The 24,314-nt window shown below is 41.5% G+C and overlaps 2 protein-coding genes across 3 annotated transcripts; both read right to left on the bottom strand.

The window, feature by feature from the left end:
• Nucleotides 1-250: 250 nt before the first annotated feature.
• Nucleotides 251-18,475, bottom strand: LOC124300566 (LIM/homeobox protein Lhx5). 2 transcript variants are annotated; one of them, XM_046754791.1, is made up of 8 exons: nucleotides 18,377-18,475; nucleotides 16,474-16,663; nucleotides 10,257-10,498; nucleotides 6,997-7,197; nucleotides 4,632-4,873; nucleotides 3,186-3,471; nucleotides 1,337-1,522; nucleotides 251-1,097 (listed from the first exon to the last, which is right to left on the bottom strand). In XM_046754791.1, exons 2-8 carry the CDS (start codon nucleotides 16,644-16,646, stop codon nucleotides 982-984), a joined length of 1,446 nt encoding a protein of 481 aa, XP_046610747.1. In that variant the 5' UTR covers nucleotides 16,647-16,663; nucleotides 18,377-18,475; the 3' UTR covers nucleotides 251-981. The 2 variants fall into 2 exon arrangements, with proteins under 2 accessions (XP_046610747.1, XP_046610748.1); XM_046754792.1 differs by having other exon boundaries at nucleotides 1,337-1,504.
• A 3,396-nt stretch (nucleotides 18,476-21,871) lies between these two features.
• On the bottom strand, nucleotides 21,872-24,274 carry LOC124300082 (mitochondrial fission process protein 1). The gene is made up of 3 exons (XM_046753739.1): nucleotides 24,075-24,274; nucleotides 23,752-23,879; nucleotides 21,872-23,302 (listed from the first exon to the last, which is right to left on the bottom strand). The coding sequence occupies exons 1-3, from the start codon at nucleotides 24,130-24,132 to the stop codon at nucleotides 23,003-23,005; spliced, it is 486 nt and encodes a 161-aa protein (XP_046609695.1). The 5' UTR covers nucleotides 24,133-24,274; the 3' UTR covers nucleotides 21,872-23,002.
• Between the last annotated feature and the right edge of the window lie 40 nt (nucleotides 24,275-24,314).

The following is a 24,314-nucleotide window of genomic DNA, read 5'->3' as shown; positions in this document are numbered from 1 at the left end:
ATACGAGCCTGCAGAAGTTGATAAGCCGGTGCTGCCGGTAAACAGCTACGCCGTATAAGACGGTACGTCTGTTACGTATTTTCCAAGGTCTGCAATGTCGCATGTCGAGGTTCATTGTCCTTCGGACAAGATGCGTGAACTTAAACCTGTTGACGACTGGGGAGGACAGGGTATATCGGGGTAAGGTGAAAGTGTAACACACCGAGGTGATCAGGTAGAGACGATTATTTTTACGGAAATACGAGGTGGTTTATTATATAATAATATTTATAATTAATATGCATTATGGCGGGGCGTGTTGTGTCGTACACAATATTTAGTGTTATTATTATTTATATACATATGCATATATATACATATATGTATATATAATATCGGTTTCGTCTTTAAAATCTAATGTGTGTTAAGTAAATTTGAAATATGTTATACGTCAATTTGTTTTCCTTTCTGTATATCTTGTCTTTTTGTTTTCGTCAAAGTGTATTTACATCGAATGCCGCCTTAACAGTTATATGTATATATAATATATATATATATATATGTGTGTGTCTGTATATATATATACACACACACACACACACATACACACACACACAAAATATATGTATATATTTATATATTTATATTTAATAATAATAATTAGTACAATGTGTGATAGCAATATCTACAAGGTCTCTTAAGGTATAATTAACGTTAAAATAATTAACAAGGTACATAACATTATACATAATAGGGATCTTCGGGGTTTCAGGGATGAAGTGGGTCAGGGGGGGGGGGGTGGGGGGGGGCTCCAATTTTATACACAATAATAATGATAAATATATCTTACAAAAACAGAGGCAGAAGTGATGATCAACAGATCGAGGAGCTGCTGATCGAGCACCTTTTGCGACCGCGCGGATCTCAATTCACGTGTCTTCCTCAAATTTACTCGAGTTCCTTATACATAAATTAAGAACTGTTATGCTGGGCTAATTTGTTCTACCAGACAAGGCCTTCGCTCTGCATCTGGTGGGGTTCCGGGAATCCGCCACCGCCTCCCCCGCCTCCTGGACCGCCCCCGTTACCACCGCCGCCAGGGTTTCCCTGGCCACCGCCTGCAAAGATTCGGAATTCTTCTTAATTAACATACCGGAGCCCTGTCGATCAATTATCGTTATTAAAGGGTTCCGCGATTGTATAATATTAATCCCAACCTCGCACGGCTGAAAATCATCTCGTTATCGTTTTCAAAGCGGCGGCTTAAATATTTCATCTCCGACAAGCGACGGACATCCGACATCTTTTGTTACATAGGTAATTAGGTTCGTTGCGGTTTAACGGTGAATCGTCTTACCTGACGGCGCTAGGAATTCCCCTGGACTGCCACCTGGCGGTGCGGGAGGACCTTGGCCTGGAGGACCCGTGAGGAACTCGGGAGGTCCGCCAGGTCCGCCGGGGGGAGGATATTCGCCGGCCGCAGCAGCCGCAGCTGCCATTCCAGCGAGACTAGCCGGATCTAGGCCTGCAATAGCAAGACCAACTAAAAACTAAAGACACTTTAGCCCTTGGAACTGGAGGAATTTTTTTTTGCCGAATCGCCGGTGTACCCAAGTATTTTAATTTTGTTCACTTTATTATATTTAATTTTATTTTCTTAAATCAAGTTTTTGTCACACGAACGCACGTAAATGCGCGTTCACGGGGAGGAATCGAGATTGCGGTTACAAATTTTCTGGTAAAACGGCGCGAAATATTCGCGATTCGCTTCATTCACTCGACTGACTGCGGACAATGCTTCTCTCTGTGCATATTATACCTTTTACGATAAACTGCCGAGCTGCTGTTCCAGCAGGATTCTATTGACTTCTGGTAGACGTATCGGTTACATCCGAAACCGTCTCTGAATGGTTAAATAGGAGACGAGTTCAAGCGGTTACGTATTGTAAAAGTGAATGCAAACACGTATCGACAGGAGGAAGTGAATGCGGCGGTGTTAAGGATGTATGTCTCGGTAAAAATATGTTTGAACGAAAGTTTATGAAGAGCATTGACGATACCGTTGACGGTAGGCGAAATTTCATTTAAAAAATCGCGAATTCAAGCAACGTTTCACTTCACTTCACGATCAATGAAAACGGTATTCCGTTGCACAATGGTCTTTCATTTAAAACACTCAACTTGAGCTCCATTCGATACTGAATGAACAAGATGTTCTCAAATTTTTTCTCGGCTGGCATTTTAAAACTAACGATAAGTAAAGATTGATTCAGAGTCATCCTCATGATCGTCCTGAATCTATAAAGCATCCACGAACGAAAATAATGTGCGTACAATGTTGCAAGAATGAATTCCGAATAATACATCTGCTCTGCAGATAAACAATACACTGGTCGCGTTACGCATTATATTTTGCGTAATTATAATATCTATAGATTTATATTGCGTCGCGGATGTTTCGATAATCGATAATCCCAGGCAGACTTTACGAATATAAATAAACCAATACCCGTTCAAATTTACACACGTATCATCTATTTGCGTGCATATACGCACAACTTTCGCAACCCCCACCTACTGTATATGGCAACGTAGCTGGTTATACAACGCGGCAGTGAAAAGCTCGACGGAAAATTTGTACAATACGGAACGGCCTTACATCGATAAGCCATCCGATCACCCTCCGAAGGAGTAAATTTTAGTCCTTGTAAAAGATCTTCGTAATAAACGTCCTGAGAGAAATTTTTAGTTCCGGTTACCGCTCAGTCTTTGACTATTTTCATTTTTTACCGTAATCGAAAAATATAGTTCTAGGTACAAAATGTAAATTAGTTTTCTAGCTGTTACCAGAAGGTCTGGTATCCGTTACTATTCCTTCTCATTACGATCACTGTTATTATGTTTTCTTGCAACTGTTTCGAAAATTTAATGCTCGTGCAAGAATAAATTGACGTCAAAGCCTTGTTTAACTAAAAAAGTTGAGTAAACCTCAGAAACTGATTTTGCCTTGCAATAACCAAAAAAGTATCGACGATAGCGCAAAATGGTTACGTGTACCTCGTTTTTCGTAATTCCAACGATATTCAAACATTTTTTTTTTTTTTTCAACGATACCTGTTTTAGGTACTCAATTTTTCTAGTTACTGTAACAAATGAAATTTTTCTCAGCGCACCAGAAACACTCTAAAAAAATCTATAGAACTCACCAGGATTTCCCGGACCGCTGAAGGGAGGGCCGTGAGGATGCGGCGGGGGATGACCGCCGAAAAATTCGTGGTGAAACGCGACGGGTCCGCCGTATCCAAACTCGAACTTGTCCGTGGCGAAGTAGGGGAATCCCGGCGGGGGTCCGTCTTCGCCACCAAGCGCCCCGGGACTCAAGTTCAAGGGGAACCCCCGCATCTTTCGAGATCCACCGAAGAAGGGGCCCCTGCCCATCGACGTTAGTTGTTTCAGCCTCCGCTCTTTGCTCCTTTTGTTTTGAAACCACACCTGAAACGAGAAAGGATAACGATTTCCTGTAATCCTCGCGCAGCTTAAATTCGCGCGTACTTTTGCGATCGGCTTTTATTTTCAAAGCACCACGGGACGCAATAATTGCGCATCGTCTATTGCCAATTTTGTAATTTGAGAGGAGAATTGAAAGAGGTCGCAAGTGCTTGCGACCAGGAATTCGACTAAAAGAAACGGTGAAAAACGGTTTCTTATTCGTTGAATTGTTATTTAGGTATCGCTTGAGTTCGTGTGAGGAAGTTTTTTTGAAAAACATCGCACTTGCAGGGTTTTTTTAATTCTCCCCTTTGATTAATGCGAAGACCTTTTATATGGCAGTAACCGTATTCGCGACAATAACCGATCTTCTTACCTCTACCGCGTGATTAAATTCAACTAATAAAATTTTGCTCCACGCGGGTAAATTTAATGGCGAATATTACAGTTCGACGCCCAGTGTGCAGAACTTTCTTTGATAAAACATGCGAAATATACCCAACGGTACAATCATTACTTTCTATCCACAAAGCGCAAGACATACCCGAAGGTGTGTATATATTTTGGACTATAATATGCGGTTTTATCGTCGTAAATGTTCGCGTTATAAATTTAATATACTTGATCGAAGAAGTTGAAATCTCAGCACAACTGTAATCACGCAATCGTTACTGTTACGAATTCAGTCGTCCATACTTTCTCCCATTATAACCAAACGTGATGATTTTTTCAGACTCATCAAAGTAATAATTGAGCAAAAATCTTCATTTATGTATACATTTCTTCGACGTCACTGCATCGACAGAGAATCACCGCGATTGCTGCTAAATTACAAAAGTAAAAATGTAATTTTCGAACTAGAAGTGTAAAATTAAACTGCAGCGATCAGCTCTGAATGTTCGGCGTTAAGTAGCGTTACAGATCGCCACGATTTAAACCGTTGGCTGATGAAAATTAGCAAACGAACTGCCATGAAAATTTCGTCTCATCAATGCGATGAGATCAATCGCTGACTCGTCTTCGAGTAACAGTGTCAAATTACTGCACTGCGGCAAAAATTACACGTACAGCAGAGTTAAGGCACGACTTCATCTCCGGGGAATATCTGTGATGAAGGAAGAAAAAATTTCCGACAAGCAGAACGACGCGAAGAACCGACTCACCTGTATGACCCTCATAGGAAGGCCGGTCTCCTTGGCGAGTTGTTCCCTGATGTGTCTCGTCGGTTTGGGCGTCTGCGAAAACGCCGTCTTGAGTATCTCCAACTGCTTGGCTTTAATGGTCGTCCTGGGGCCGCGCCTTTTGGAACCGGCCCCGCCGTCGCCGCTTCCTCCGCCCGCTCCACCGTCCGGACTTTTATTCTCCGTCTGGCTGTCTCGAGTCTCGGGATCGCCGTCGAGCGAACCTTCGATCAAAGAGTACACAATAATTTCATCGTTTAACCCTCGTTGAACCGGGTTCAATTTTTTACCTTCACCGGCGAAAAAACATTTTACACCGCGGCATCTATGTATACCATCTATATGTATAACGTATACCTGCCGCTTTACTTCGGCCCAAGTTCCCGGATCAAAACCGTTCCGTATACATATATACATGTATATAGGTATATATGTTGGTATATATCGGTCGCGAACGGTTTATCACGTGTATATACATAACTGGGTCGGCTAATTCTTTCATCGAATTAACACGGCTTATTGTGAGGATTAGAGGGGCATTTTTCTTTCATTCTCGCACATGTATATATATTGTAACGTTCTTGGACGTTACGGAAATAAATATGGATTCGTGAGTTTGATTGTCAAGCCAAAATCGAAGGCGTAAATAAATGTCGTGAAAAAGCTTTAATTGCAGGGTACGTGTTTCTGGTTTTAAGTCTGAAACAAGACTGTTTTTACAATAATGTTGGTTGAGGCAGCAACCTTATTCTTTTGAAAGACATAAGAGGTTTATAAACGTCTTTTATCTATGATGACTAATAGATCATTAAAAAGGGGGCAAAACGGGTGATTTCACCCTTTGTAACAATATATATACATGTGCAAAAATTTTTAATAATAAAATATTAATATTGAAAAATTTACGCATAGTTTTGCCAAAGTTTCGTCGATGTTTTTAGACATTTAGAAAATCTACCCGATGACGTGAATTTTTTATATCACATACGACAGAACAAATCGATCATCACGTTCTCCGTAAAAGGTGTTCGGCTGTAATTGCTTTTCGAGTCCAAAAAAAACGTCTGACTGGGTAAAAAATAGTGCAATGCAAGTTTCGTCACTTAAATAAGTATACATATTATTACATATATATATATACACACATATATCTTATGGGCACAATAAACTTTGCAGGATACACAAGCGCTGATATATGTATAGGTAAATAGTACCGTTAATACCGGTCGGTGTTCGCGTTGTTGCAACCTTATTTTCGCTTATTGTGCAGAGATCGACCGACCGATTGATATGCCATCAGCTATTTTCCGTACGGAGAGGATTGAAAAGCCAAGGAAAGAGAGAGCCGGTTTTCTCTTCGCTTTGTCCCCGAATATACTCGAAGAAGGTCTGAGCATCGTTTCCCGATCGCTGCCACCATACATTTCTGCACAGTCGTGAGTTTTCGCCCCACCGAAAATAGACATCCCCATTGAATTATTACACAGCCTCCTATAAGCCCATTGAGATCTATACGTCCTGCAGGCCATAGATACTGTACACACAGCGCAGGGGAGGTCTCAACCACGGGACAAAGAAAATATTTGGACAGTGTCACACTCCACAATGGTGTATTATACCGACATGTATATATAATACACATATACGACTTTATGCAAGCTACCCGCGAACCATTGACGATGCATAGGAGACGCAAGTACAAACGGCGTTGTATTTTAGGCGCTCTTCCAGTGACCTGACAATTTTCAAACCATTCGAAGGTACTATTTTTCACAAGACACCGTGCGTAGACACAGAATCGTGATTATACTGAGTGACGCGTACGGTTTTGAATCAGTGCTTTACCCTGTTTGGATTTAGATTTGACGTTGCAAGGTGTCGATAGATGGAAAATAACATCAGGAACGTCGTTACTCCCCGTCAAACAATATCAAACAACGTTGAAATCGGGCTTGGACGGCATCGACGTAAATGGCAGTCGTCGATAAAACCATGAACATCTTATACAGGTACATTTTACACAACGCGCTATCCTTGCCTTCAAGGTATAGCAGACCGATCAACATGTCGTACGAATCTCACCTGCAGCCTGTTGACAGCGTTCCAATCGTACCGTCACCTTCGTTGCCACCTTCGTTTGTTAGGCGATAATTGCCACGGACTGTTGACTGTACGTACAACAAGCTTTCTTTTCGGCCTTCGGTCATGGGAGTTGAGTTTTATTTTTGCTGACAAAACGAAGTACAGGCACGCGAGTTTCTAACCGAATACCGCAGTGGAGCGGATCTGGGAAGAGAGGGACTTTTGCCGACGATGAGATCAACGCAACGCTGCAGGCTTAGCTCACCTTGATCCTCCGAGTCTTCCTGCTTGCAGGGGTCACCGCCAAGGGGTAAATCACCGCCGTGGCCAACACCCGGGTCCCCAGGAACCCCGGCGGCGAGGTTGTGAGGCCCCAAATGCGTCCCACCGACGCCGCCGTGATGGTGGTGCGAACTCCCGTCATCGTCCTCGTCCTCGGAACCGGATCCCATCAGAGAATCACCCCCTGTCAACACCAAATCATCCAATTTCGAGTCATCGTCGGTTATCTGTACTCGGCGCGGAGTGGACGGGCGTTTTTAATACAGCTTATGACAAATTGAATTCGTTCTAAATTTGCCAAACGATCGCTGTCTCAAATCAAACGCGAATTAATCAAGCTTGAATTTTTCGTAGGGAAAGAATAGCGACGGGAATAATTGTAGCGTCGGAGTATTATTCGAGAAAATTTTATCAAATTATGGGGAAAAAAACGATTTTTTTTTTTTATTCGAACAGTTATACACGAGTTGCATGAATAGTTTAATATTTATTTAATATTTAAACTCATGACTGAACTTGAAGCGTCGTTTCTGAGAACGGTGCATGCTTATCGCCGCGGAGGTTATAAATATAATATACAATCAACGCGATGATTAGATCTTGCATTTAAATTTCGCAACGCGTAATGTGTATAATGTATATACGTGCAACAGTGGCCGGTAGTGTAATACAGGTACGGTAAAGAAATCAGCGCTTCGATATAAGCTAGACCTACTGCAGAGCGGACGTACCTATACCCACTTCGCGATGCAGCGGCATTTGTGCTGACGCAATAAAAGAAAATTATAATCGAGGATAAAAGTAGCGTGCAATTTCATACCTACCGGTCTGAAATTAACCCTCTGGCTCTGAGTACACATGGAGATCCAGCAAACTGGTAGCTAATTCTAAACCTTATATCTAAACATTACCCTTCGTTGATCTACCAAATTATAACTATCAAACGGCTTGAATCCTGATTTAAATACCGCGGAGCTGTGAATCCTCCGGCAAATCTTGATCAGGGAGAGTAAATTTTGCCGCAATTCGTTGGTCTCGTGAGGTAGATACGCACAGATTTTACTCGAGCATATACGAGTAGATACCTTTTGGGGTTTGCTTTGTTGGACGAACCACGAAACGGTTACCGAATTAATTGACTTATTTTCGTGGCTAAACAAACAGTCGTATTCCGAGGTTACATCCTACCTGTATTTTTTTTTCAATCCTGTTATGCTCTTACACAATCGCGAGAGTTTTTAACGGAGGATTCGAACTGAGCTGGGTTAAGCAAATTGGCGTCGACGGGTAGGACAGCGAGTCTCTCTGACTCTCTGACAATAACCTAATACTCAAGTTGGCTTTAAAAGGTATTTAAAGTTGAAATTCTGCGCATAATTCATCGCGTTATGCCCAGCTCTAGCAGAGTGGGGAGGTCGGGGCCCTACACCGAAGCTCGAGAGGATCCGAGGGGGTTGGGCCTTGCGGTTAGGTGTCGGCATGCGACAAAAGGGCCCTGCTGCGTAACATAACGACCTTCGGTTTTCGTTTCATCGTTACAAAACCCCATGAAACTGAGCCGCGGTACTCTTTTCAAGGACCTGCGTTGCGGTGTTTTCACAGCTTGCCGCCTCTCGTCTTCTCAGAGGTTCGCGTATAGCCTACACAAGATATTTCCCCTTTCCTCTATCGAACCTCGCGCATAACACACCCTGCAATAATCCTTCGCAACGACACTGCGAAGCCCCTGTTAAATCGCCGAACTTAAAAGTGTCGAACCGTTACCTCGTACATTTAGAATTAGCTGTCAAATGTTCCACGAGAATGGAATGTACGGAAAAAAACGAGATTCGCGCGGTTTTCAACTCATTCGAACCCTCGCACATTCTTCCATGAACTGTCGCCGGTTAAATCTGCAACACCGTGAAAATCTCGACTTTTCTAACACGAATCAGAATTATCATCGACAGTGTTTTACGAAAGTCTGCAGAAATTTCGACGCCATCTTTACTACCGTCAGGAAGCCATTGTAGTATGTTGACTGAAATTCGCTTAGTTAGTTAAGACTATTTATGCAGGATTGGCGTACCTCGAATTAAATTTTTAACAGCCCAGTTTTATTGAAGGGGTTTACTGTATCATTTAAAGTATAACGAGTCGAAAGTCCGCGTCTGGATCCATAAAACGTCACGTCTCATCGCTAGAGGCAATCGAAGTAAAAGCGGTTGTCGCACCGGGTACAACATACCTCTATGTACATGTATATTGTACACAGATCGCATCGTTCTCCGATGATTTTTGAATGTTTCGCAAAGAGTGTATCGCGGAATGGGTTTATTCTGCCCGAAATTAACGGTACGATGCAAATTTTTTCTCCACCTAACGTAATTGGACTTTTCTGAGAAACAACTTTCACCGGTGTCATTCAGGATCACATCCTGCATAGATACGTATTTATTTTATCCCGAGCAGACATGGATCGATTTTATCCGTCAATGTTCGTTAAAATGCAGTATTTCTACAGCTGCAGCTGGTACGAAATCCTCGTAATTTGTGCAGTTTCCAATTTACGAAAGAATCGGAATTCCCTTGACTTTACCATTTTACGTAATTCCCTAATTTCAAGTATCCCTGTCGTCTAAGTATAATATCAAAGTGCATTCTTTAATAAATTGATGTACATATTATAACAATCGGTTGAAGTATGCGGACAGACCGAGCCGACTTGAATTATGCACCCACCTCTCGACACATCTTTTCTCCGTTTCTGTATTTGGCCGGTCAATATCTCTATTCAAATGTATTCCACCGTTTTTATATACATGCACGACGCAGTTAACCAGCTGTAAAATCTGTCGTTTAGCTATACCGTAATATTTTAATTAGAACGTATAATTTCACAGTTTAATCTTCGACGTTATACACGAGTCTCCTTAACCGAGTCACCCTAAAAGTCTCTATAAATTTTCATCCTCTTCACGTTTGACTAGCTCGGCGCTAATTTCGGTTGACGCGGAGCGGCGTCTCGAGAGATGAAGACTTGTGCCGGCTTTCACAGCATTTCAAAATTGAATTCACAGGTGAACAACACCTCTTTATAAATACTATCGGGGGAAAGAAGCGATGATTGTCGGTGAAACTATAAAAAAAAAAGAAAAAAAAAACAAGTAATAAAAGAAAATAAATTTAAAAAAAAAAAATTTCTTGTACACGCAGGTCGATTCTTATACCGATTCATGCGGATGCGATGGGCTCAAAACTCACCGTGATGACTGTGATGACTGTGGGCATGGTGCGTGTGGGGTAAAGGTTTTCCGGACAAGTAATCCTCCTTGCATACGAACTTGTTATCGTCCAGCACGTAAAGCTCCTCACCTGTGCTTAGCTGTTTCCGGCAAACCAGGCACGTGAAACAGTTCAGATGGAACACCTTGTCTCTAGCCTTTCTTACCAGATCCGACGGGCTGATGCCTTGCAGGCAACCACCGCACTTCGTACCGTATCGCCTGTAGACCAAACACAAAATCCTTCGATTAATCAAAGGATCACCTTTGCCGCATTGACGCAGGGTCAAAGTTCAACATTTTTTCCATTCGAATCCCGCGAAACTAACATCTAAGTATTTAACCATACGAGTATCGATAATTGCGATGGAATATTCTCAGCTTAAACGATCGTTCCTGAAAATTTCAACACAATTTTCGCAAGACTTTTGAAATTCGTATCGATATATATTTGGAAGCTCCAGACGGCGATCAAAATCGAAACGGATCAAACGACCGCGATGCTGAGAAATTTCCTTCGAGTAATTAAAAACCTATTTCTTCAGGTACATAATATAACTTCGGTCAAGTTCGACGCTGAGGATGAATGTCGGCTGGTCTCAAGTAGTCGTTGGATTCGGTGATAGGGACACGGGGATTCGACGTGCATCGGCCCGTGACGGCGATTCGCTTTAAAGTATAACAAAAAAATGTAATAAATCATCGGTAGGAAGCGTTAGACGCGACGCGACGGGGCGCGGCGCAAGCTGGGTTAAATTATACTCTGAGAGGTCGAAGGTCAGGGCGGCTGACAAATCAAGCTCAAAGTCCCGGCAGCCGCCGTGAGTCAACGGACTTCCATATATGTTATACATAGGTATACGTACGTATGTTTTACATAAAATCGAGTTGCGTTTGAAGTGGGACTTTCGACTTTTCAAGCCCGTTGGCTGATCCGGAGCGGCCGAAAGTGCGTGAATGAAAACAGTTTGAAACGGCGGCGAAATCTCGAATTAAACTGCATTAATTTCAAACAGCTGTATCTCGTTTAACGCAAGAGCGACCCGCAGAATTATTCCAGCAACAATCTTTGTACTTGTTGTCCGGTTTGTTGACTGGTCTTTCAGTCACTCGGTTACAAAGGTGAGAATTACACCTTCAACGGGGAAATATTACAAGTTCACAGACCCGAATTTTCAACGGCTTGATTAATCGATCCCCCTGCGATTATGTAATTACTGCACGTTGACACGTGTATCTATTTGACTCACGATCCGATGTAACGCACGTGCATTTATCGTCGATGAAAATACCTCACGGAACGAATCATTTTTTACAACGCACGAGTACCGAAGTTTGTAGAGTGTAACTTATCGCCGCATTTCCCAACAATATTCTCTTCTCATATCTGGAGATCTTGGTATTTGTTTAAATGTACGAAAAAATTTTCAAGTTTTCTTCCCAACTACCTGTCGATCTGTTGCGATAAATTTACAAAACTTAAATCATTGTCTCGCAAAGTCGACGTTATTTTTACTGTCAAAATCCACATTCGTGAAACAGTTTTTGACTGCAATACGAAACAGGAAAACGGCAACTTCGAGTAAAAACTAAACTGATTGTAAGTGCTGCTTTGCAAAAAGTATTGTAAAAGATAAATGATAAATTACTGAGGAACCGCGATTGATTTCAAATATTTTTGCATTCGCTACTGGTAAATTGGTTTGTTGAAAAAATTTTCCTTTTTTTGCTCTACCCTTTATAGATCGATAAATTGTTGTGCTCTTGATTTATTACCGGTATTGGAGAACCATTGATCAATGGCTGAATAAGTTCAGGTGAATATTAACGACCTGCAATAGTGTTATACGGAGCTGTCTTCGGGATCCCGCAGTAACATCTAAAACTATCACTTAAATTCGCTACATTTTGCGACGATATGAAAAATCACACAGCGTAAGGTTATGATTTATATTTCGATGAAAGCATTTAAGCATTAAGCATTAAGCTTTAACGTGCCTGCAGAGTTTGAATCACGTGATTCTTGGCACGGACTACGTCTTACAATTAGCTTCACCGCGATGGCGTCAGACTGTAGATACAAGCAACGCGATGGATGGGAATGAGATAATTTTTCCATCCACGCCTTGAATCTCTATACGCAAGAGAATCAAGGCTTGCAATTAAAACTGCGGAAAATTTTAAGTTAACCGACGATTATGAGGTAATTTACCGATTGTGCGTTCACTGCCTCTTCGCTAATTCGCATGAGAATGTACTGTAGATGAAGATCGTCGAGTCGCGAAGAAAATGTTGGTACCAATGTTTGCTTTATTACTTATTTATAATTACAATAAAATATACGAATTTTGGGATAGTCGAGGTAGGATTAATAACTTTTTTTGGAAGGGCTCGTAAGAATATCAGACTCTTACAACATTGAAAGAATTATATTAAATTAAATTTTTTAATGGAGTCGAACAACGAAAATTAGTATAATGCAAAGTAAAATCTTGTTGTGTTCGATGTAAACGAATTGCTTTACTTGTTCGATAATATATGTATATATTTACACCACTCTATCTTTCTTGTAGTCTTGACTATCTTTCGTGTAGTCTTTTAGAATTTCTCTGAAATCCCAGTTGCAGAAAGTACAAGTGACTTTCAATTCATTACGAGTTCTTGTGGAGAATATATATTACTCGAAATACTTGCTTTGAGAATTATTTTTGGAACACATGTTATTTATCCCTATCACTTTTTCGCACTCTCAATTTTCCAACAGTAAATAGTACGGTTGTCAAACGTACTGTACCATCTCTTTTTCATAAAGATTATAACGATTCATATAAAAATGTCTTATTATTGTAGGATTGATTAATACAGTACCTGTGCTATCCCTAAATTCATGCGTTTCATTGCAATTTTGGACAGGCGATGAAGCAAACATTGATATCAAAATTTATTCCCTGTAAATACTACAATTATTTGGTCAATTCACATAGTTCAAAAATATTTTAAATTTCTTTGAACCAACCCGTCGCGAATCTTGATTTATTTCTCGGTCATACAATTTAAGCTATCTCCTAATACAGCCGATGAAACGACTATTATTATTCCAAAGATAATGTAGCAATAATATTTTATGGCGACGAGTTGCGTTCCATGGAAAGGTTGGAAGCTACGAGATATCTCCGTGTCGTTAAAAGCAGGTTGCACTTATATGCAAATATATGTTAAAAGGTGTAAACAGAATAAGCCATAAGCGCAAATCAGCAAACGTGGAAAACTTCGCATTCTCATCAAAGCTTCAAGCGCTTTAAGGACGTACCTACAATATCCTCGTATTGCACGTATAGTCGCTTTTCGCAAATATGTTCATCAACACATTCAATGTTTCTATTATTCTGTGCTGCCCGTATACCTAAATTTTCAGCTGTAGCGATCGTTAATATACGTAAAATGTATACACGCGTATGTTACCGCCTTTTCAACAAGTCTTTCAATTATTTTTTCGCGCAGTATATATTTATCTCCGTCTAATTACAAATGTTACACAATTAATTACTGGCAATTAGCTAACCCGCTGCAACCGTTTATTTATGTGTTCTGTCGTACGACCTCTTGTCTCCGGACGAGGTGTATGCGTGCGTGCGTGTGCGCGCGTATAGAATATGTGCACGCAATATGCGCGCATCCGCCGAAGTGTGTATGTATGTATACCACACGTATAAGACTGGAAAGATTATTAAATAGTAAAAAGGGTTTCTTGGCGTTAGAATCGTATATACGTAAAGGAAAAAGAGAACGAGAGAAAAAGAGAAAGAGAGAGAAAGAGGGGGAGAAAAAATTTAGTAGAAGAGCAAAGAGTAAAAGGAAACCGTGGCTAAGCCGCGCGGGTGAAAAAGCCTCGGAGAATTCTCCCAAAAATAAGAAATACAAGAATACTCTACACGGCCGCAACGACTATACACGCGCAGGTTCAACACAAATCACACACCGGGTCCCGTGCATAAAAACGAACGCACCCGATTAGCCACGGCTTGCAGAAGAAGGTTTGCTCCCGGGATGACGAGAGCAGAACTTGCCTGCCGACGCGCCGCGACGCCCGGAGTTTCCAACACAACACGCGACTCGATGCCGGACCGCTCGGCTGGTTTTTTATTTCTCTTTTGTCTCTTTCATCTTTACTTTCTTACCTACGACTTCTCTTAAATATCGCGCAGGTGCCGCCGCGACGCGGTATTAGAAGAATCACTCTTCGTCGCGCAAGCCGAAGGGTTTTCATACTCGATAATTGTAAGTTTTCTTACACAATTATTCTACACTCGAAGCTGCTGCAAATTGGTCTTGGAAAAGGCGAAACTCCGGGATATGCCGGGATTCGTAGTTTCTTATGATTAGCCGCAGTACGCGTTGCACGTAATACGAAATTGCTGGATGATCTGATTGATCTTTGCGCCATTAACGGCAGGATACGATCGATTGAAAGATGAATAATAAGGGAACTTTTACCGAGGACCATGATTACATCGCGCGTAACTTTCGATATTTCTGTTTTCTCGATCACGCGTTTCTAGCAATTAAGCAAAGGCACTTTACTGGAATAACTCGGAAAACACGAAAAAACTCCAAGTATCGACAGCGAGTCTTCGGCTTGCGTTCAAGGTGAAAAAAAAAACTTTTCCGAAAGGCGCGGTTGAGCTTTTTTGACGCAAGGTGTAAGGCTAGAAAATAAGAGTTCCAGAAGTTTTGGAATCGTATTAAACCGTCGGCTCGGGTTTAAGGAAGGTGTCGATTTAAATTAATTAGTAAGGTTTATCCCGCAGCACGATGCGAGGTCCGCGCTCTGCATTTATCCGCGGAGGCGCGACTCGCGATGACGCAATAAACCGTAACGTGGGTTGGCAAAAACCTCAAGACGAATCCCCTGATGGCTGACCTTCCTGGAATACGCTTCGGAGCAGTCGTCACGCCCAACAAACTCTCGTATGGGTGTCACGGAACATTTATAATATTTCCTCGTTCGGCCCTTGCCTGCGTGCATGCGCCTTTTGACGCGTGTTATAATATACGCGCCGGTCTACGACCCGCGGCTACTAACACGCATAAATCGAGTCACGTTGAATAAGGGCATTATTCATAAAAAATTAGATACCTTTTTAGGTCGATCGGAAGGAGAATATTCGGCACCATCGCCACGCGTCTTTGGTGGCTTACGAGAACCCGCTTAATCAAATTTTCAACATTTTTACCAAAAATATTATATAACCAGCGGTTCCGTCTGCATTGCTAAATATTCATTTTTAAAACTGAAATACGTGGGGGATTTTTTTTTTTTTATACCCGCAGTCCATGGTGCAGGAATAATTGGCGTGAAATACTGCGATTCGGCTATAAAAGTTAAGTTGGCTAGAATTACACAAAAAACATGTTTGCCGATCGTGCAAACAGTGGAATTTAAACGCCGGTGCCAAATCAACATGGCGGCCATTCGCACGCTTCAAATTTTATTTCGCCTGTAACGTCGTCTACGGTACTCAGCGATTATCGATTGTCATTTCACGCCAAACATAACGGTGGCAGGAATATTTCAGTTGCAGTTTCGGCTTGTTAGCAGAGCCTGAAAAATGACAACTCGACTCGCCATATTCACACGCATGCAGTTCGTATCCCATACATTTGAGTATGATTGTTATACGTGCGATTCACTCTTCGAAAGTTCGCAGCGTTTTTTTTCGTTCGCGTAAGCCAATTAGCAACGCTCAGTATGCATATGTAGCATGCAATTTGCGGGGCCGATGCAATTTATGGACGAGGGTGCGAAGCAAAGGTAGGATTTTCTGCGGGCAAACATCTTAATGTGATACGATGACGCGTTCCGCGAACCTCCTTATTTGATTCTCGAATTCAAGGAATCCCTCCTGACAGAAAAAATGCGGCGTTTTACAAGTCAAGCCGCAAGGCAGTCGGTCAGTCACAGATCCGAGTATCAGACCATCGGGTCGAAATCTTGATTGTTAATTCACGCTTGCGATACCATTCGGGCAAAAAATGGAAGCGGCAGACAGGATTCCTTGGAAAAAAAATCGCGGGAGGGCCGAGGAACGTCAACGTTATGTACGGGGAGCTGTGACAGCGGTTTCTTTCGTTTCTTAGCTGATAATCAGGTATAAGACTAATGAATTAATGCCAAGTTTTAACATTGGTAAACCGACCTGAAGAAATCGTTTCTGCAGAAGAGTTTCGCCTCCCTCGAGAAGCACTTGTCCTGTAGTTCGATGCGGCAATCGAAACAGCGGACACAATTGGCGTGCCAGGCTCGGTCCAACACGTTCAACAGGAACTTGTCCAGAATAGGTTTCTCGCAGCCCGCGCAGGACAGGAGCATAGCTAATCCGCACCTTCCTAAACCGAGCGATTTGACGAACTTTTATCAGTTTGCTTCTCTCCCAGCTTCAAGCACTCCATGCACGTCGGTTATGTCTTCCATATTCTACGTCACTTGTTTTATGCACCAAGATTCGAATCATTCGCTTACTCATTGAACACAACGACATCGTTGATAAGGAGATCATTTTCTCAAAGCAACCCATTGACGGTCGAATATTACAGATCCTGTATTTATGGCGCACAACTATAAGACAGAGGTGTGGTGTATTCGCTAAGAATAGTGATACGACAAGCTGTTGCAATTGTTCCTTGTCAAGCCCTAAAATTGGGGTTGGGTCTAAACGTTGTTTATACAGGACGAACAATGCGAAATTACGTTGAATAACCCCAGACAGAATATGGTATAACCCGTGCAATCTTACTACAATTATCCCACATAATAACAGCAGACGGTAAAGAAGCGCTCATTGTCGGACGAAATTCAATGAACCACTCAGAGATACAGCACCGTAAGTCGGACCTTTTAGACGAATTCGAAAAACACACTTTCCGTTTTCCCGCTTAATTCACTTATAATTTTATATCATATATATGTATGCATAAATTTGTGTAAAATAATGCGCGTTCGCGATCTCAGTCACTGCTATACCATTCTTTCAAATATCGTGGTTCAACGTTCACCGACTTACATGGATCACTTATACCTGAGCGGCTCAGACAAGAGATTATACACCTTTTCGCCCCAGCAGATAACACACAGCGCTGGGTGCAACCCTTCTTTAATGTTTATAAGTACTGATACTTTTTTGAATTTCACGGTCTAGATGCCGCTCACTGAACCGCGTTCGTTTTTAAAATTTCACGTACCGTGACCTCTTCGGGAATCTAAGGATCAAGTTCTTCTAATGGTCAAGAGGAAACAAGTGACTCAAAATTACGTCCATGCTAACATTCAGGGATCCGCGTTATAAATGCAATGCTTAATCTTTTTCGTCGGGGTTTTGTGAGAAGGGAAGTATCGTACAATTGTCATGGTACATTTGTTAATACCGTGTCGTCTCTAATTTCGTGATCCATCAGACGAATAACGCAAACGACATTAGCCATACCTATACTAATCTCAGGAAATTACAGTAGGACTTGAAATTACTCACATTGTACAAGAGTTGCACCCTCCGCGTAGAGAATAAAAGTGCAAGTTTTACTAAAAACTGCAAGAAAGAAGGAACGCGTCAGGTTTTTTGGTAAAATATACTTCGTGAAAGGCAGAATTTACTCTACAACAATGAAAACCACTATTATATGCAGAGTAAAATCTGCTACTATTATGGTAAAAGATGGATATTGTTTACCAAAAACCTCGACGTGTCTCTTCTCCCGCATTATTGAGTAAAATCTGCTCTCTTCTCTCCGTGTAACATACACATATCCTTCCATTAACTTCACTACAACCACAAGCAATTGTCCCAGCTTACTTCCAAAAGCTCGAATGATAACGTTCTAACATTTATCGACGTCCGTCCATGCTGTAGTAAGAAACAATGAGTACAAAGTACAAGAATCTTTCTCGCATCCATCGTACCCTCGAGTTTCCTTCTACAATATTTATACCTGCGGTATAAAGTTGGATGAAAGAGGCTCCGTGCGCAATCGAGCTTTCAAAAGCTAGCCGTCAATCGAGCGTTAATTTTAACTAGATGCGTAATAAACCGCAGATCGGGGGCTCACCTATGTTGTGGGCCTGGGTGACGGGAAGGGGCGCGCAACAAGGCCCCCCCAGGGGTGCAACCCTAATCCGGGGGGTTCCCCCCGCGAGGCCCGCGACCCCAGGGGCGCCACCGCCACCGCCGCCGCCCCCACCGCCCCCGTACCCCTCCACCTCCCCCGCAGCGGCCGCTCCCTCGGCGGGCCCGTAACGGCCGAAGGGTGCCGAGGGCCCCAGCGCACCCACTGTTACAGTATTGTCTCCAAGCCTAAGGAAGCGCACTTCTCTTCACCGATCGTTTCTATCTTCTATACGTGATTGTATACGTATTTATGTGTTTATATATATATATATATATATATATATATATAGGTGTATGCGTCCAACACGCGGCAGGTGCAGCGTTACGTATTAATCAGCGTCACTGTCTATCGAAACGATTCCGTACTAAATTATAAACCGATCGGGACGATTTTTCTCGGCGACGCTCGCTGGTCTACGTCCTCTTTCTTCCTTTACTTCTTCCAATACTTATTCTTCGGAGATTTCCGTCACTACTCTCCGAACTTTGACAACTCAATTGTCGATTGCAGCTCGCACCCTCTGTACTACTGTCCTCCTGTAATTCACCAACGTCGTTTTACCTGCAGATATTCTCGGACGAATGATTAGTTTTTCTCCAGAGATGCGGCATCGTTACCACGTTTACGGTCAACGAACGATCTGTCATTATTCACCTGCTGCATAACTTCCTTTGTCTCCGTATACTATGTACAGTGATTCCAACGTATAAGGAGATCGTTTTTTTTTGTTTTTTTATCCTCCTCTCAACTAGTTATTTCTGCGTTTGTTTTAAATAGTTTTTTGTTTATACACTTTTTACTCCTTCGGTATTAGACACACTTTATACAGCCGCGGTGAGAAATACGCTCGGCGCACTTAACTCGTGAGGTAAATATTTCTCCGCTCAACTTGTACGTAGAGTTAGGAGAGAACGCGATCGGAAGGGCTGCTCACGAGTATCGGCAAGAATATACGTCAAGCTCAACCACCCGCACAATCCGTTCTCCTTACAATCTTGACGCACAAATGAAACTTTATTTCACCCGAAAACTATACATATACAGCACAGCTCTCTCGTCTAGCCGTGTATAAATTATACACATCCTTTTATCACACGTGCGGCCGCAGCTTGTATCCGTTATAAATGTAAAAGGCTCCCCAGCGACGAAATTAACGCAAATGAAAACACTGGATAAAATTTTGTAAAGTAAAAAAATATCGTACAGATTATGTGAAAGCACGGGTCAGGGCAAAGGCTTGTTATCTCTCTCAAGTCCCAAAGCTGACTTGCGGTCCGTCCTTGCGACCCGAATTACTTCCTCCGCGTCTTGTATCTGCGGACTACCGACACACCGTGCGCTATTGTAATTCGGCACCGTCGCGCTCATCCGATGGCAAAGAGGACCGGGACGACAACTGCGTGGCGGCGTGACACGAGGCGCTTGCTTGGAGTCCGCCTGCCAACTGGCTGCACCTGCTGCAGGAAAATCCCCTTTGGAAGGGGCGACAGGCCACGCCCACCGAGCGGTCAGGATACCGCGTCGGGCTCGACCCACAGCTTTTCACCCCTCGTAACCGGCTGCGATTGGCCGCGGCTGCCGGCGGTGGGCGTGTCCATCCCCGGAATGAGCCAGACATGGCCGCCGCGTGGACGCAGGAAAGCGCCGACTGGAAATACCTATTGATCCTGCCGGTGGGTAGACTACCGGAGGATCCCAGAATGCCACAGGTTTCAGAAATTTAATTTTTAAATTATTCAATTTAAGAAAGTGTTCCACCGCGCACGGTACAAGGTCTGTTGTATGTGGCCTCGTACCTACGCCTCGGGATATTTGCCAACCCGCGAACTAAGTACCAACTCACTCGAGCTTGCGGGACGTCGGGGGTCGATGACGCAAGCTTTGCTTTTACACTGACCGCCCTGCGCAACCTCTGCATGCTCTCTATCGGGTAACGAAACGTCTTTGATCGAAATTCTCTTCCGGAGTACTGTTCGCGACGTCCTAGCGATACTTCCGCAGTTTCGGTTGCGGAATGGGAAAATTAGGAGGCGGGCCAACTCCCTTGACGTATACCGCGTGATTCTGCGGTTTCGCCTAAAGGGAATTAACACTCTTCTATGCGATTATAGAGATCCGGAAGAATGAATATTGCGTCTATCGATCATAATCTTCCGATCTTGATCGATAATTCAAAACCGTACGTTCATTGATGAAAGTGAATTACCAATTTCTTATACTTGATTCGCTATCAGGGGGTGGGATCGAGTCGATTTTTACTTATTCTACGTTCACTGCTCGATTGCAGCTTATTGATGTACATTGATGTACATATTATTTGCACTGATGGCGAGGTCATTGCGTTTAGCTTCTAGTGTTTGATTTGTATATAAACTCGATCAGACTACGTCTGCCATTTTTAGAAAAATATGCCCGTCCGATTTTTATGACTGAAAACTGTACTCGACGATTTTCCAAGTATAAAGCGCAAATATATGCGACTGGTCGCGTGGATAATTCAAACAATTGATTCTTTATAATTCGTGAGTATAGTGCGTTTGAAATCGTATAAATATTTTAGACTGTAGAACCCTCGATCGCTAGATGTATGTAGATAGATCACTATATACATGTATGTATATATACCGAAAAAAACGTCCACGATCAATTTTGAGTTCCATTTCACCTCTATCGTGAACATTTATATTTTAGCACGTATCTACTGCGACAGATTAGTTTGTAATTGTAGGATAAAAAAGAAATCGGTCAATGCAGTTTCGGAAACGTAAACTAACTGATTTTAATTCGCTTAGTCTCTTTATTCTACATCGAACTGTATAACGTAAAATGATTATTATTTACCTTATAAACAATTCATTAGCAGTGTAGCAGGTAAGTATAACGATCGCAGCGTACCATCTGCGGTATCTGCGAGTATAAAGTCGTCGCATCGATGTAGATCATCAACAAATTCTGAATTGCAATATCCTTCAGCAATAGGCTATATGGTATGGGAACAGCTGTATAAGGAGTCCCATATGTATACTTGTAGACACCAATGAAGGAGTAAAATACAATTTGATTTATTTGTCGATGAACAAGGGTAGAAGTATAGGGCCATTAGATTTTATAATGATTCTCCTCGCTGCGATGTAGGTGTAAACCTATACAGATGTCAGATTTCATGGGCAAGTAGAGCTCACTCAAACCGAGTTTGGTCTGAGATGAATCAGCGTTAAATAAGAACCATTTTCCTTAGACGGTATACACCTGCTCTGTAAAACGAACCGTATCGTTCCACTTTGCGCGTTACGAACGGTAGTTTTTCGTCCAATAGATGCGTCTGTGCTTTTCGGCATTCCCTTCTATTCGTATATGATATATAAATAAGAAATATCTACACGTATACACGGAAATTGAGTTAATAATTATGTAAAACAATAAGAAAACAAAATTTAATCGTGACAAATATTTTGATAAACCAAATATTATGAAGATTTGATTTCGTTGGATGACGGTCAGGGATGGAATGATGCACATTTAGCAATCAATTTTATTTTCTGTACGACGTTTTGGCAGGCCTCGCCTGCCATCATCAGGTTTCTTTGATATAAATAATAACAAATTGTTACACAACTTACATTTACTCACTGACTGTCACGTTAAGAACATTGCACAGCTATAAGGTAATTATTTATCTCTATTGCATCTAAATACTTTTTAGTGTTTTCAAATTTCATATTGTACATAAATGCGAAGGCTTAATATTTTATCTTATTATTTAAAGTACTATGGAAGATGAATTATTTAACATTTACATAAAACGACATTCCCTAACGCTTGCGGTGCTTATTTCATGGTGTTCGAGAAGGAAGTGAATACCAACCTGCCTATACTAACCAAACTGTTCTCTTAATAGTCAATTTAACAACAATATTTGAAAGTCAAGTACCTGTTTACAAATTTGTTTGTGTACTGGCTTCAACCACTAACTGTCTTGACATACGGCGAACGTTGTCGGGTAGACTACTTATTTAGTTAAGGAGCATTTGTAACGTGAAGCTCATGAATAAGCTAAGGAAGCGGGTAAGATATGATTGTAGCATATTATCCGGATATAAGAATCCTGAATCCTCATTTGCACAATTTTTTGTTGACGAATGAAAATTCGAAAACACATGACTTTGGAAGATTCTTTTTTGCCGAGTAAACTTTCAGAAACAAAAGACACGCGATTTATTTTCCTCGTTAGTCCGATGAGGTAGTTGTCAATTGTCGCTTGTTATATGGAAAATGACAGCTTATTGTACATAGGATGAACCACCAAGAAGGAAAATCAATTTTATAGTAAATTTTTATTTGTTAGTAACAATCAATCTAATAAAACGTACAGGTATACATGATAACAATTATGAATTAACAATAAGGAAAACATTAAATATGCGTTTAATTCGATGAAAATGTTTATATCGCTTTATGTTACAAATAATTTACTGCTTGCGCGCAAAGCATTGTCTTTACTTTGTTAATTAATTTGTACTAACGAGACTTGGAACAACTGTGGTGTTACTTGGAAATTAGTTGACATTAATCCGGTGCTATATTGGGACTGTGGCCAACCCATTTTCTGTAAGTCAGATTCATTCCATTTTCAACCAAAGCATCTATGGGATGAATAATAAACGGTATGGATATCAGACCGATCGCTACGCTAATCCAAGGGCTTTGAAATTTTTTGCCACTAAACTTTTTCTGCGCAAATTGAACAGAGTAACAGATCCTATTTATAGTAAACCCGGGAATCACCACAGAAGCAAACCCTTGCCATATCAAGCAATCAGATGCTGAAAGAGCCACTCGTTTAATTTTATGCGGGGATGGTTCTTGCTGAAATAAGAAAAAAACAGTAATATTACAGTCAAAGTATCAAGATGACCGAAAATTTAAAAGATTATTCTACAGAAACATGTATTTTCGATAAACTTTTCGACTTTGTGATGTTCGAGCTCAGTTTTATCGGTCGCAAATATCGCTAGATAGCGGTAATTATTGGCTAAGTGAATGAGATGAGTGAATTTTTGTTTTTTCAATGTATGGACAGTGAAAATGTGACTGGGACAAATCTGTAGTGATCTTTCTGTATAAATAACGAACTTCCATTATTTTAAATGGGAGCCGATAGATGATAAATATTGTCACTGTTTCTCTTACCGACAGCCAGCAGAAAACGTAGGAAATATTTATACCTACCGTAGCTGAGGGGTATAGAATGCGTCCAAATCCCTGTGTAATTTATTTCAAAGATTTATGTTTTACATATTTTATCATTTATGTACCTGATAGGCAACAACTGCCTTGCACGAAGAGTCAGCAATAACGTAGCCGATTGCTACAGCATAGCTAAATCGTACCAAATTTTTTGCGACGATACCTCTAAAAGCTTCACCGACCTCGTTAGCGTATCCTAGAAAAAGAGAAGGATGAACCACTTATTGACAAGTACAACTGTTCTTGTTGGATTAAATTGACAATAAATCAATATGTATATGAACGAAAAATTTGTTAAAATAATCGGAATGCGTACTTTTCAGAAGAATTTATCAGTAGTACGGAGATAATTGATAATTAATCCGTTCTAAATCGAAAACTTATCATTTACCAAGGTATCTCACGTACGTGTCGCGAAATATGTCCACCTCCTTCATCTCTTTGGCCATTGCAACACCACCTCAAGTCCGCTCAAATTCAATCAGGTACAATTAAAATTTTCTTTTCCGAATCTGAATTAGAAAACTTACTATCTTTTAAATTAACGTCTGTCAAGTGTCGACAAATAGTGTACAGTCAGGTTTGGTTAACCAACACCACTGGCGTAGCAGCAAAACATCTGATTCTGGGG

Source organism: Neodiprion virginianus, chromosome 3 (assembly GCF_021901495.1).
Source record: "Neodiprion virginianus isolate iyNeoVirg1 chromosome 3, iyNeoVirg1.1, whole genome shotgun sequence".
In the NCBI taxonomy this organism is placed as follows: Eukaryota; Metazoa; Arthropoda; class Insecta; order Hymenoptera; family Diprionidae; genus Neodiprion; species Neodiprion virginianus.
The sequence above is the reverse complement of the archived record's forward strand: the minus strand, read 5'-3'. Positions and strand labels throughout refer to the sequence as shown.